The sequence below is a fragment of the Halichoeres trimaculatus genome, unplaced genomic scaffold (assembly GCF_033239565.1).
Source record: "Halichoeres trimaculatus isolate MK-OKI-2021-1 unplaced genomic scaffold, fHalTri1.1 fHalTri1_scaffold_15, whole genome shotgun sequence".
Taxonomy (NCBI): domain Eukaryota; kingdom Metazoa; phylum Chordata; class Actinopteri; order Labriformes; family Labridae; genus Halichoeres; species Halichoeres trimaculatus.
The window spans coordinates 2,990,225-3,001,569 of NW_027437193.1; the positions used below are offsets into that span (position 1 = coordinate 2,990,225).

At 43.6% G+C, this 11,345-nt stretch overlaps 1 protein-coding gene across 2 annotated transcripts; it reads left to right on the top strand.

Annotated features, from left to right (window-relative positions):
- The first annotated feature begins 3,802 nt into the window (after window positions 1-3,802).
- LOC141803904 (tripartite motif-containing protein 16-like) lies at window positions 3,803-7,129 on the top strand. Of its 2 annotated transcripts, XM_074687976.1 has the most exons (2): window positions 3,818-5,473; window positions 7,115-7,129. In XM_074687976.1, the coding sequence occupies exons 1-2, from the start codon at window positions 3,818-3,820 to the stop codon at window positions 7,127-7,129; spliced, it is 1,671 nt and encodes a 556-aa protein (XP_074544077.1). The 2 variants fall into 2 exon arrangements, with proteins under 2 accessions (XP_074544078.1, XP_074544077.1); XM_074687977.1 differs by lacking the exon at window positions 7,115-7,129 and having other exon boundaries at window positions 3,803-5,503.
- The last annotated feature ends 4,216 nt before the right edge of the window (window positions 7,130-11,345 follow it).

Below are 11,345 nucleotides of genomic sequence, written 5' to 3' on the forward strand. Positions count from 1 at the left end.
TGTTCCTCCTCCCTCTGTCAGTGTTTGAGGAGCAGCTGTAACCACAGTGACTCTGATCAATCCTTCTGATATGAAGCTGTGCTTTGAATACCACTTCCCTCCTCTTTGAAGAGCACTCAGATATCTGTGTTCAGCTTTTTGTACAGCCTCTTGTTCACTTTGTATCACTGTGTGTCTAAAGCACAGTAGTAGAGAGCTGTGTCTGCCAGGGTTAGCTCTTTTATTCTCAGTTCAGTTGATGTGTCTGTGGTTTCAGATTTATATCGTTTGTCTGGAATAAACTCTACCACTATCTGATTTCGCTCCTTTCCAGAGTATAAACTGAGGAGCCTGAAGGTCAGATTGATGTTTGTACCAGTAAAGATAAGCCCAAGAGTATGTTGTCTCATAGTCACATCTGAGAGTCACAGATCCTCCTTCTGTTCCTCTGACTTCATCTCCTACAGGAGAGATTGTGTTTCCATCTGTTTGTCCTGGAAAAGGAAGAGAAAATGAAGTCATTTCAGTTCCAGACAATTCAACTGTGAACTCCAGTTTGTAGAAATGTGAGTAAAATAATAAAGCATGTCCTTTGTATCTGACCAAAGCAAAGAGCGCTCAGAATAATCCACGGCCAACGCCCCATCTCTAGCAGGTTTGAATCTCCAGGAGAAACAGGCTGATGTTGATGATTCAGAGTGAGAATTGTTGTCTTCACAGCAGCTTTTTGATTGTCAGGATGGTTGAACACAGGCCAGAGGAAGAGCAGCAGCTGCTGGATGATGGCTCCCTCTAGTGGATGTTGAGGAGTATTGTGTTGTGTTTGCTCCAAAGGTTTTTGTACAGAGTTTTGGTGTTTCCTGTCACTGTGGGCCTCAGAGCACAGTAGTACACAGCAGAGTCAGTCACCAAAGCAGAGGAGATCTGCAGAGCTACACGTTTCTTCTCTTTGTCAATGTCAGCTGAGAAACCAGAACCAGTTTGATAAATGGATCCACTCTCCATGATGTAGAGCAGGAACTCTGGTCTGGATGTCTGGTTTTGTCGGTACCACTGGATGTTGTTGATAACACCTTCATATGTACAGGTCAGGTTGATGTTTGTTCCCTCTTCAACATTTTCTTCAGTTGTTTCTGGTTTGATGCTGATCATGGAGGCCAGGGCTGTAAAATGAGGATTCTTCATGTCAGTTGGTCTCCCAGAGATTGTGACAGTCAGAGAGTGAAAAACAGTCTTTAACTTTATCTGTTCTCCTTGAACATTGTGAGATCTTCAAAGAGCTAAAGTCTTTGTCAGTCCCTGAAAACGTTGTCTTACCCAGTTCAGCCTGTTCAGATGAACAGTGGAGTAAATATCTGCTTCAAGCAGCAGCTGAAATGAGAGTTTGGTGTCTGCTCTAACACTTACCTATGAAATGAGAGCAAAGCAACAAGAGGTGAAGCCACATGTCTTTGGAGGAGTGGAAGTGAAACAGACAGCAGGAGAGACAGCGATGTTCTTCGCTGTTAGAGAATGAAAACACAAAGAAGCTTCTTTGCTGCTCAGCTCTTCTCCTCAACACTGAGCTGACTGAGCTCTCACTGTCTCCATCATTTCTGCTCTGGAGATAGAGGGATCCCATTGGCTGAGGTGGGCGGGGCCAAAGAAATACCTTTTTAGAGATGTTCTGCCTTCCTAAATAAACATCCTTTAGTTTGTTTGAATTCAGACACTTGACATCAATAAGATCAGCTGTGTGGTGTTGATCATTTTGATTTAACAGAGACGCCCTCTTGTGGATGTTGAGGAGTATTGTGTTGCATTTACTCCAATGGTTTTTGTTCAGAGTTTTGGTGTTTCCTGTCACTGTGGGCCTCAGAGCACAGTAGTACACAGCAGAGTCAGTCAGCTCAAGATCCTGGATCTTCAGAGGAACTGATCCTGAGTTGGAGGAAGATTCCAGTGTGGAGGAAAATCTCTCCTCAAATTCTACACTTGTTTTTCCTGTTCCAACCTTAAAGCGGCTCAGGATGAACTTTGGGCTGTTGTTTCCATTCTGTTTGTACCAAAACAGATAAACATTTGTGGACAGGCTGCTGGTATATTTACAGTCCAGTGTGAGTGAGTCTCCTTCAGCAGCAGTCTGATCTCCTGTGGTCTGGGTCACTTTGTCTTCTCCTTTACACTCTGGAGAAGAAGAGAAGAGAAGAAAGAGTTCAGCTCAACATCATGAAAAGAAAACATTGTTTGATAGAATCACCAGTTTCAAAGAAAATCAGAGCAATATGCAGGAATAAATTAAGTCATCTCTTACTTTGCGTGAGAGCAAAGCAAAGAGCAGCCAGAATGATCCACAGCCAACGCTCCATCTCTACAACAAGGATTAAAGCAACAGGAGGAAGTAGCTGAAGTCTGTCAGTCTGTCAGTGTGACAGGACTTCTTTTCCCAGCAGCTCTTCATATTGAGCCAACGCATCAAGTCACTGTTGATGTGGACTGTTACCTCCTTCATGATGGCGCCCTCTGCTGGAGCTCAAACTACAAACACAGCTCAAAGCTGTCAGCAGCATGTCAGCATGCAGACTGCACCTGTTTTTGTAGAGAGTTTTGGTGTTTCCTGTCACTGTGGGCCTCACAGCACAGTAGTACACAGCAGAGTCAGTCACCAAAGCAGAGGTGATCTGCAGATCCACACCTTTCTGATCCTCACTCTTTAAAAAAACAGTCTTGAATCTGAAGCTGAAAAGTCAAGTTTTCCTTCTGTGTGAGATATGAGGAAATCTGGAGCCTTTCCTGGATTTTGTCTGGACCAGTAGAAATAATTTGGTCGTGTTTTTCCTTCTCTGTGCTACGCCCACTATCACAGCTGCTCTGATTAGCTTTCACTCTCATTTTACATTTAAGTCTAGAAAGTTCTCTGCAACTCCAAAACACTTTGAGGTTGTCACCAATACAAAACACAAGAGGGTGCTGACAAACCAGAGATGTAGAGTCTCTGTTTTCTCAGCCCATGTCTCTCATCTGTTCAGAAAAGCGTCACATGTGTCACACGCATGGGCGGCGCCACAATTTGAATAGAGGGTCTGTTGCACACTGAGAAATTTCCCTGGATCAGTCGGACATCAGAGGATTTTTGGCAAATTGCTGATTTTGCAACTTTCCACATTCTGACTACTACAGGCTGAATTTCAGCCAGATCAGTGGGAACTGTTCGTTAGGAAAACAGCCTATGAGTGTATGACCGGTCTACTCCAGCTTTTTCCTCTGCTTCACATCAAATCTGTTCGTTTTTTCATCAAGGGGAATACTCATATCAAGAGAAATCCACTCAGTGTTTTTCTGGTTTCTTACACACAGCTGCATTAACATGTAGGCATCCTGGAGCAGTGTGGGCTGATATGTGCAGTTTTTTTGTTTTTTTTAAACTCTTCTTTTTTTAGATAAGTTTTTGGAGGACATATAAACAGATAATCAACACTGTTTTTGTTTTTTGCTGTGGACACGCTGCCACCTTGTGGATCTTCACTGTCTTTAGGACCAAGTGAGATTAAAAAAGAGCCTCTAAGACTTGTTTGAAAGAAAGAAGTGAGCCCTATTTGAAACAACAAACTCTCAGAGCGCTCCTCTTCCTGGATCAGAGCTTGATAACTCCTCCCTCCTCTTCCTGCTCTCAAACACAGCCAGCTCCACTCTGACCAGGTATTTCCTGGTTCCCTCCCCCTCAGATCTACAGTTTGAAGATGGGTGTAACCAATGAGAGCTAACAGTCAGCGCACAAACACATGACTTTTTGATCAGAGCTCAGACCAGTTTCATTTATGAGGAAGTAAAACTCAAACAGTTGTTACTGAGAGCAGAGATGGCGCAGAAAGAAGTTCAGCTGGACAGAGAAACTTTCTCTTGTTCGATCTGTTTGGATCTGCTGAAGGATCCAGTGACTGTTCCCTGTGGACACAGCTACTGCATGAGCTGTATTAAAACCCACTGGGACAAAGAGGATGAGAAGAGAGTCTACAGCTGTCCTCAGTGTAGGAAGAGCTTCACACCAAGGCCGGTCTTAGGAATACACACTGTGTTAGCAGCTTTAGTGGAGGAACTGAAGAAGACTGGACTCCAAGCTGCTCCTGCTGATCCCTGCTATGCTGGACCTGAAGATGTGGCCTGTGATTTCTGCACTGGGAGGAAACGGAAAGCCTGTAAGTCCTGTCTGCAGTGTTTGGCTTCTTACTGTGACAAACACCTTCAGCCTCATTATGAATCCTCAACCTTTAAGAAACACGCGCTGGTGGGGCCGTCCAAGACGCTCCAGGAGAACCTCTGCTCTCGTCATGATGAGGTGATGAAGATGTTCTGTCGTACTGATCAGCAGTCTATCTGTTATCTCTGCTCTGTGGACCAACACAAAGGCCACGACACAGTCTCAGCTGCAGCAGAAAGGACTGAGAGGCAGAGAGAGCTGGAGGGGAGTCGAGCAAACATCCAGCAGAGAATCCAGGACAGAGAGAAAGATGTGGAGCTGCTTCAACAGGAGCTGGAGGCTATCAATGGCTCTGCTGATAAAGCCGTGGAGCACAGTGAGAAGATGTTCACTGAGCTGATCCGTCTCATGGAGAAAAGACGCTCTGATGTGAAGCAGCAGCTCAGATCCCAGCAGCAAACTGAAGTGAGTGGAGTCAAAGAGCTTCAGGAGAAGCTGGAGCAGGAGATCACTGAGCTGAAGAGGAAAGACGCTGAGCTGCACAAGCTGTCACACACACAGGATCACGTACACTTTCTCCACCACTACCCCTCACTGTCAGCACTCAGTCCATCTACACACTCATCCAGCATCAAGACCCGTCCTCTCACATACTTTGAGGATGTGACCAAAGCTGTGTCACAAGTCAGAGAGAAACTACAGGACGTTCTGACAGAGGGATGGACAAACATCTCACACACACTGACTGAAGTGGACGTTTTACTGTCACAGCCAAGACCAGAACCAGCACCAGAGACCAGAGCTGATTTCTTAAAGTATTCATGTGACATCACTCTGGATCCCAACACAGCACACACACGGCTGTTATTATCTGAGGGGGATAGAAAAGCAACTTTAATGGATCAACCTCAGTCTTATCCTGAACACCCAGACAGATTCACTGAATATGCGTATCAAGTCCTGAGTAGAGAGAGTCTGACTGGACGTTGTTACTGGGAGGTGGAGTGGAAAGGAGAAGTTTTTGTTGCAGTTTCCTACAAGAATATCAGCAGAGCAGGTTGGCCAGGTGAAAGTGATTTTGGATACAATGACAAATCTTGGGTTTTAGATCGTAGCAAGAAAGGTTACAACATTAGATTCAACAGGTTCATCCCTCGTGTCTCAGGTCCTCAGTCCTCCAGAGTAGGAGTGTACCTGGATCATGGAGCAGGTATTCTGTCCTTCTACAGGGTCTCTGAAACCATGACTGTCCTCCACAGAGTCCAGACCACATTCACTCAGCCTCTACATGCTGGACTCAGGTTTGGTTATTCTGGAGCTTCAGCTGAGTTTATCAAAGTGAAATAGTCTGAAGTGGTTTCAGGGACAGTGGGTTAACTTCTGTGTTTGAATTCTTCAACTTTGATTTTATTCCTGTTTGTTGCTGAGAGCTGATTGTCAGCTGTCAATCAAACTTAGTGGATGGGATGCTCAGTATAAATGAAATGTTGTAAATAGTTTAGCTTGAATTTGACCTTATAAAACCAGCTCGTTGTGTTTAGTTAGTCTTGATTTGGGGTGTAATGAAATAATTAACTCACTGGCATCATTATCTTTAGAATTAAGAGTAATTAGGATTCATAATACAATCATTATATTACAGCAAAATAAATAGTGCGTAGTTGTCCTGGAAAATTGTTGTCCTAACCAAGTACAGTAGATGTAGCTCAAGCAAGAGTTGGCTGATGAGAAGAAGGATGATTGACAGTTCACACTTTCTCCAACAGTGATACAGAGACATCCTGTATAGGTAGGGAAAACTGATGAAACAGGTGATTTGACACTGCTTTTTTGTATTTGATCAACTCCATGAACGTTAAATAAAGTTTGTTACCTTGAGACAGTTGTATGTCTAAGTTATTCCCTCCAAACAAAAGTGGCCTCCTGTGTAACGATCCACACAGAAGAGAGCGTATGAGGAGAAGCGCTGATCCAGACTGATGCATCTTTGGCTGAAATGTTACTTCACATAACCTTGGAAAACCTGGCTGTGAGTTAAGACAGAACTATTGGATGAATGTATATCCAACATTGGTTTGTTACCTCCTTCATGATGGCGCCCTCTAGTGGAGCTCAGACTACAAACACAGCTGAAAGCTCATCGGTGATCTACTTCCTCTTGGTGATCTTTTCAACTGTCATTTTCACTTTCTTCTTTACCAAACCAGACATTAATTGTCTACAACATCTTGATGAGATTCACTAAAGATGAAAGAAATAAGCAGACAACAACTATGATCTCTCATCCATCTTTGGCTTCTTGTCTGCTGAGTTGCTGTGTTAGAAGAATATTTCCCTCTGATTGTCATGAATCTGTGTGTGGTGTGTGTGTGTGTGTGTGTGTGTGTGTGTGTGTGTGTGTGTGTGTGTGTGTGTGTGTGTGTGTGTGTGTGTGTGTGTGTGTGTGTTCCTCCTCCCTCTGTCAGTGTTTGAGGAGCAGCTGTAACCACAGTGACTCTGATCAATCCTTCTGATATGAAGCTGTGCTTTGAATACCACTTCCCTCCTCTTTGAAGAGCTCTCAGATATCTGTGTTCAGCTTTTTGTACAGCCTCTTGTTCACTTTGTATCACTGTGTGTCTAAAGCACAGTAGTAGAGAGCTGTGTCTGCCAGGGTTAGCTTTGTTATTCTCAATTCAGTTGATTTACTTGTTGTTTCAGATTCAAATCGTTTGTCTGGAATATATTCGCTATCACTCCATGATCTGGCTCCTTTCCAGAGTATAAACTGAGGAGCCTCAAGGTCAGATGGATGTTTGTACCAGTGGAGAGCAACATAGTCTTCTGTACTCTCATATTCACATTTGAGAGTCACAGTTCCTCCTTCTGTTCCTCTGACTTCATCTTCTACAGGAGAGATTGTGTTTCCATCTGTTTGTCCTGGAAAAGGAAGAGAAAATGAAGTCATTTCAGTTCCAGACAATTCAACTGTGAACTCCAGTTTGTAGAAATGTGAGTAAAATAATAAAGCATGTCCATTGTATCTGACCAAAGCAAAGAGCGCTCAGAATAATCCACGGCCAACGCCCCATCTCTAGCAGGTTTGAATCTCCAGGAGAAACAGGCTGATGTTGATCATTCAGAGTGAGAATTGTTGTCTTCACAGCAGCTTTTTGATTGTCAGGATGGTTGAACACAGGCCAGAGGAAGAGCAGCAGCTGCTGGATGATGGCTCCCTCTAGTGGATGTTGAGGAATATTGTGTTGTGTTTGCTCCAAAGGTTTTTGTAGAGAGTTTTGGTGTTTCCTGTCACTGTGGGCTCCAGAGCACAGTAGTACACAGCAGAGTCAGTCACCAAAGCAGAGGAGATCTCCAGGTGAAACTCTTTGGGGCCCTTCTCGTGTCTTGCAGTCATCCTCTCTGGCCCCTGTGAATATTCTCCTATCAGGAAATGTGGATATGAGCTGGACTTGTGCTGATACCAGAAGAGGTTTTGGGTAGATCCAGAATATCTGCAGGACAGAGTCAGACTGTCTCCCTCAGGAACCAGCTCTGTATCTTTGAGGGGTCGTATTAAATCCTCAGAGGATCCTAGAAATATCAAAGAAAGATTCATCTGACTGAAATGCTGAACAGGAAGTGAATTTCTTGGTTTGTGTTTGAAGAAGGTCTGAGAATCAAAAGAGGTCAAAGTGATCCAGGGTCCTTCTCAATCAGACTCCATCTTTCCAGAACTTACCAGGATGAAAGGAGACCATCATCATCATCCAAATGAGATGAAGCTACATTGTTGTCCCTTGTAGCTGATGAAGAGTAGAGACAGCAGGAGAGGAAAGACAGCTGCTCTTCACTTCAGTCCAACATGAAACTCTTCATCTTCTTTAGTGAAGCTCCTCCTCTGACTCTGTCGTCACAGGAAGTGAAGCACAAACCTCTACAGGAAACCTGACTGACTCTGGAGACAATCAGCTCTAAACATCATGTCCCAGGACAAGAAACAAGTTCCAACCTCAGCAGGAGCAGCTGGTTGATGGCTCCCTCTAGTGGATGTTGAGGAGTGTTGTGTTGTGTTTGCTCCAAAGGTTTTTGTAGAGAGTTTTGGTGTTTCCTGTCACTGTGGGCTGCAGAGCACAGTAGTACACAGCAGAGTCAGTCACCAAAGCAGAGGAGATCTGCAGAGCTACACGTTTCTTCTCTTTGTCAATGTCAGCTGAGAAACCAGAACCAGTTTGATAAATGGATCCGTCCTCTGTGATGTAGAGCAGGAACTCTGGTCTGGATGTCTGGTTTTGTCTGTACCACTGGATGTTGTAGATAGCACCTTCATATGTACAGGTCAGGTTGATGTTTGTTCCCTCTTCAACATTTTCTTCAGTTGTTTCTGGTTTGATGCTGATCATGGAGGCCAGGGCTGTAAAATGAGGATTCTTCATGTCAGTTTGAGAGTTACATCAAGAGATTTCAGAAAGACTTTCTTCCTTCATGTCTTCTCTTCCTTCACTGTGATTTTCTTTCAAATCAAAGTCTTTTCCTTAGCTCTCTTGAAAACGTCCCTCTGACAGAAATCTCTGCACTGACACGTTGTGGAGCAGATGTGTGTTTGAAACAGCAGCTGAAAGGACAGAAAGGTTCAGGAACACTCACCTATGAAGTGATAGAAAAGGATGGAGGAGTAAAGGAGCATGTCTTCAGAGTTGTTCCAGTCCAACAGATGATGATGATCTTCCACTGCTCGAGAAGGAACAAACCAACACACCTCCTGGCTGCTCAGGCCTTCCCCTCAACATGAAGCTGGTTGTGATGTCACATCCTCCATCATTTCTGCTCATGGACATCATCTTTTCTTCCTATCACTTTATTCTCCAGCTGCTGGTTTGTGCTAACCAATGATAACATTTTCATGCATGAATAACAGTTTATGAGAAAAAGCTGCTGAACTGAGACACCAATGCTTACTCCCTGCTGGGTTAAAAAAAAGATATTCTGATGTTCAAGGTTAAAAGAGGATTAGGTGATGGACAAAAGTTTAATTAATACATAAATGTGGAATCAGTTAAATTCATGAATCTCTTCTTTAGACATGACTCATTAAAGGAGAGAAGAGAATCTACTGTATTGTGAGTTACCATTGACATACAAAGAGTCTGTCTCCCTCTAGTGGATGTTGAGGAGTATTGTGTTGTGTTTGCTCCAAAGGTTTTTGTAGAGAGTTTTGGTGTTTCCTGTCACTGTGGGCTGCAGAGCACAGTAGTACACAGCAGAGTCAGTCAGCTCAAGATCCTGGATCTGCAGAGGAACTGATCCTGAATCAGAGGAGGGTTCAAGTGTGGAGGAAAACCTCTCCTCAAATTCTTCGCTTGTTTTTCCTGTTCCAACTTTAAAGCGGCTCAGGATGAACTTTGGGCTGTTGTTTCCATTCTGTTTGTACCAAAACAGATAAACATTTGACGACAGGCTGCTGGTATATTTACAGTTCAGTGTGACTGTGTCTCCTTCAGCAGCAGTCTGATCTCCTGTGGTCTGGGTCACTTTGTCTTCTCCTTTACACTCTGGAGAGGAAAAGAAGAAAAGAAAGAGTTCAGCTGAATGAGGAAACATGAGGAAGCGTTGAGTTTTTCTCCTTAAAGCCTGATTGTTGTGCTGATATTATTAGTTTGTAGCTTGGTCCAACATACCTGATAGAAAGTGAAGAGAAAGCAGAGCTTGGACACAAAGATGCAGCGTGTGCATGTTGAATCAGACAGTCTTTCTGTTTTTAGGATTGCTCTGTGCTGAATGTTGAAGTTCCTCTCTCAGCTGGAGTTCAGGAACAGTTTAGCTCCTCCTTGGATCAGTCTGTCTGCTCTTAGATCTGTGATTCTCTCTCCTTCAGTCACACTCACTTTCACAAAGATAGCTACACTGATGGAGAGTCAGCCTCCTCCCCTTTCTTTCACACACAACAAGGGCTGGAGCTGATCATCGAGAGGACTTGGGTCCTGCCCACTTGAACTCCTGGATTGGGCATGGAAGGCTTAACAATAGAAATTATCAAACTAAGGTCCATTTTAACCTTTTGAAACAGAATGAGGAGAATAGATAAGAAGTTGAGTTTCATCAGGACTCAACTGAAGGCCATGGTCTCTAATCCAGTTTCTTTTTAGACGAACAAAATCCAGCAGGATGGACCACTGACAGATGTCATTAGGTTTAAAAGACACGTAGAGCTGAGTGTCATCTGCTTAGAAGTGGACTCATACGACTTTAAAGCTCTTATAAGAAATCTTAGGTAGAGAAAATTAAAGGGAAACAACAAGGGGCCCAATACAGAACCTTGAGGATTACAACAGGACAGGTCATCAGCTGATGTAACATGATTATCAATATGACCACAGGAGTTCATCCAGAAAAACAAGAGGAAAACCCTTTAAAGACTGTTCCACCAATTGTCTGAGCCTCTGAGCCCAAACACTGGACTCCGCAGACTCCATAGACTCAAGTCACATAGTGGAGCCCAAAATCCAAAGCAGACATTTAACTTTGAATGTTTGGATTGTTTATTCAAATGATTGTTTGTTTTTATGTTTAGTATATTAAGGTGTCTGACAGAGTGTGTCTCCCTCTAGTGGATGTTGAGGAGTATTGTGTTGTGTTTGCTCCAAAGGTTTTTGTACAGAGTTTTGGTGTTTCCTGTCACTGTGGGCCTCAGAGCACAGTAGTACACAGCAGAGTCAGTCAGCTCAAGATCCTGGATCACCAGAGGAACTTGTTTTCCGTTAATTGAAGCTTTAAATCTTTTTTGGTAGATTACAGGAGTTCCTGGGAAACTCTTCAGCATGTACTCTGGAAAACCACCAACTTCTTGTTTGTACCAGAACAAACGGGGGAATACATCAGTGGTCTCAAACTTGCAGTCCAGTGTGATTGTTTCTCCTTCAGCAACAATGAGCTCTGGTGGTGTCTGGGTCACACTCTCTTCTCCTTTACACTCTGGGGAGACAAGAACATCAGCAGAAGAAGAGATGAAGGAGGAAATCTAGAAGCATTGATGGGGATCATTAACAATCAATGAGAGGCTGAAAGAAAAACACTTCAGACAGATGATTTGAAAGCTCAACATGTTCCTTTAGCTCAAACAGAAGCTGACACGTCATGTTTTGTATCTCACCAAAGCAAAGAGCAGCCAGAATGATCCACAGCCAACGCTCCATCTCTACAACAAGGATTAAAG

Bases quoted from the DNA above. Each gene is read 5' to 3' on its own strand.
- LOC141803904 (XM_074687977.1), top strand. From the start codon at position 3,818: ATGGCGCAGAAAGAAGTTCAGCTGGACAGAGAAACTTTCTCTTGTTCG.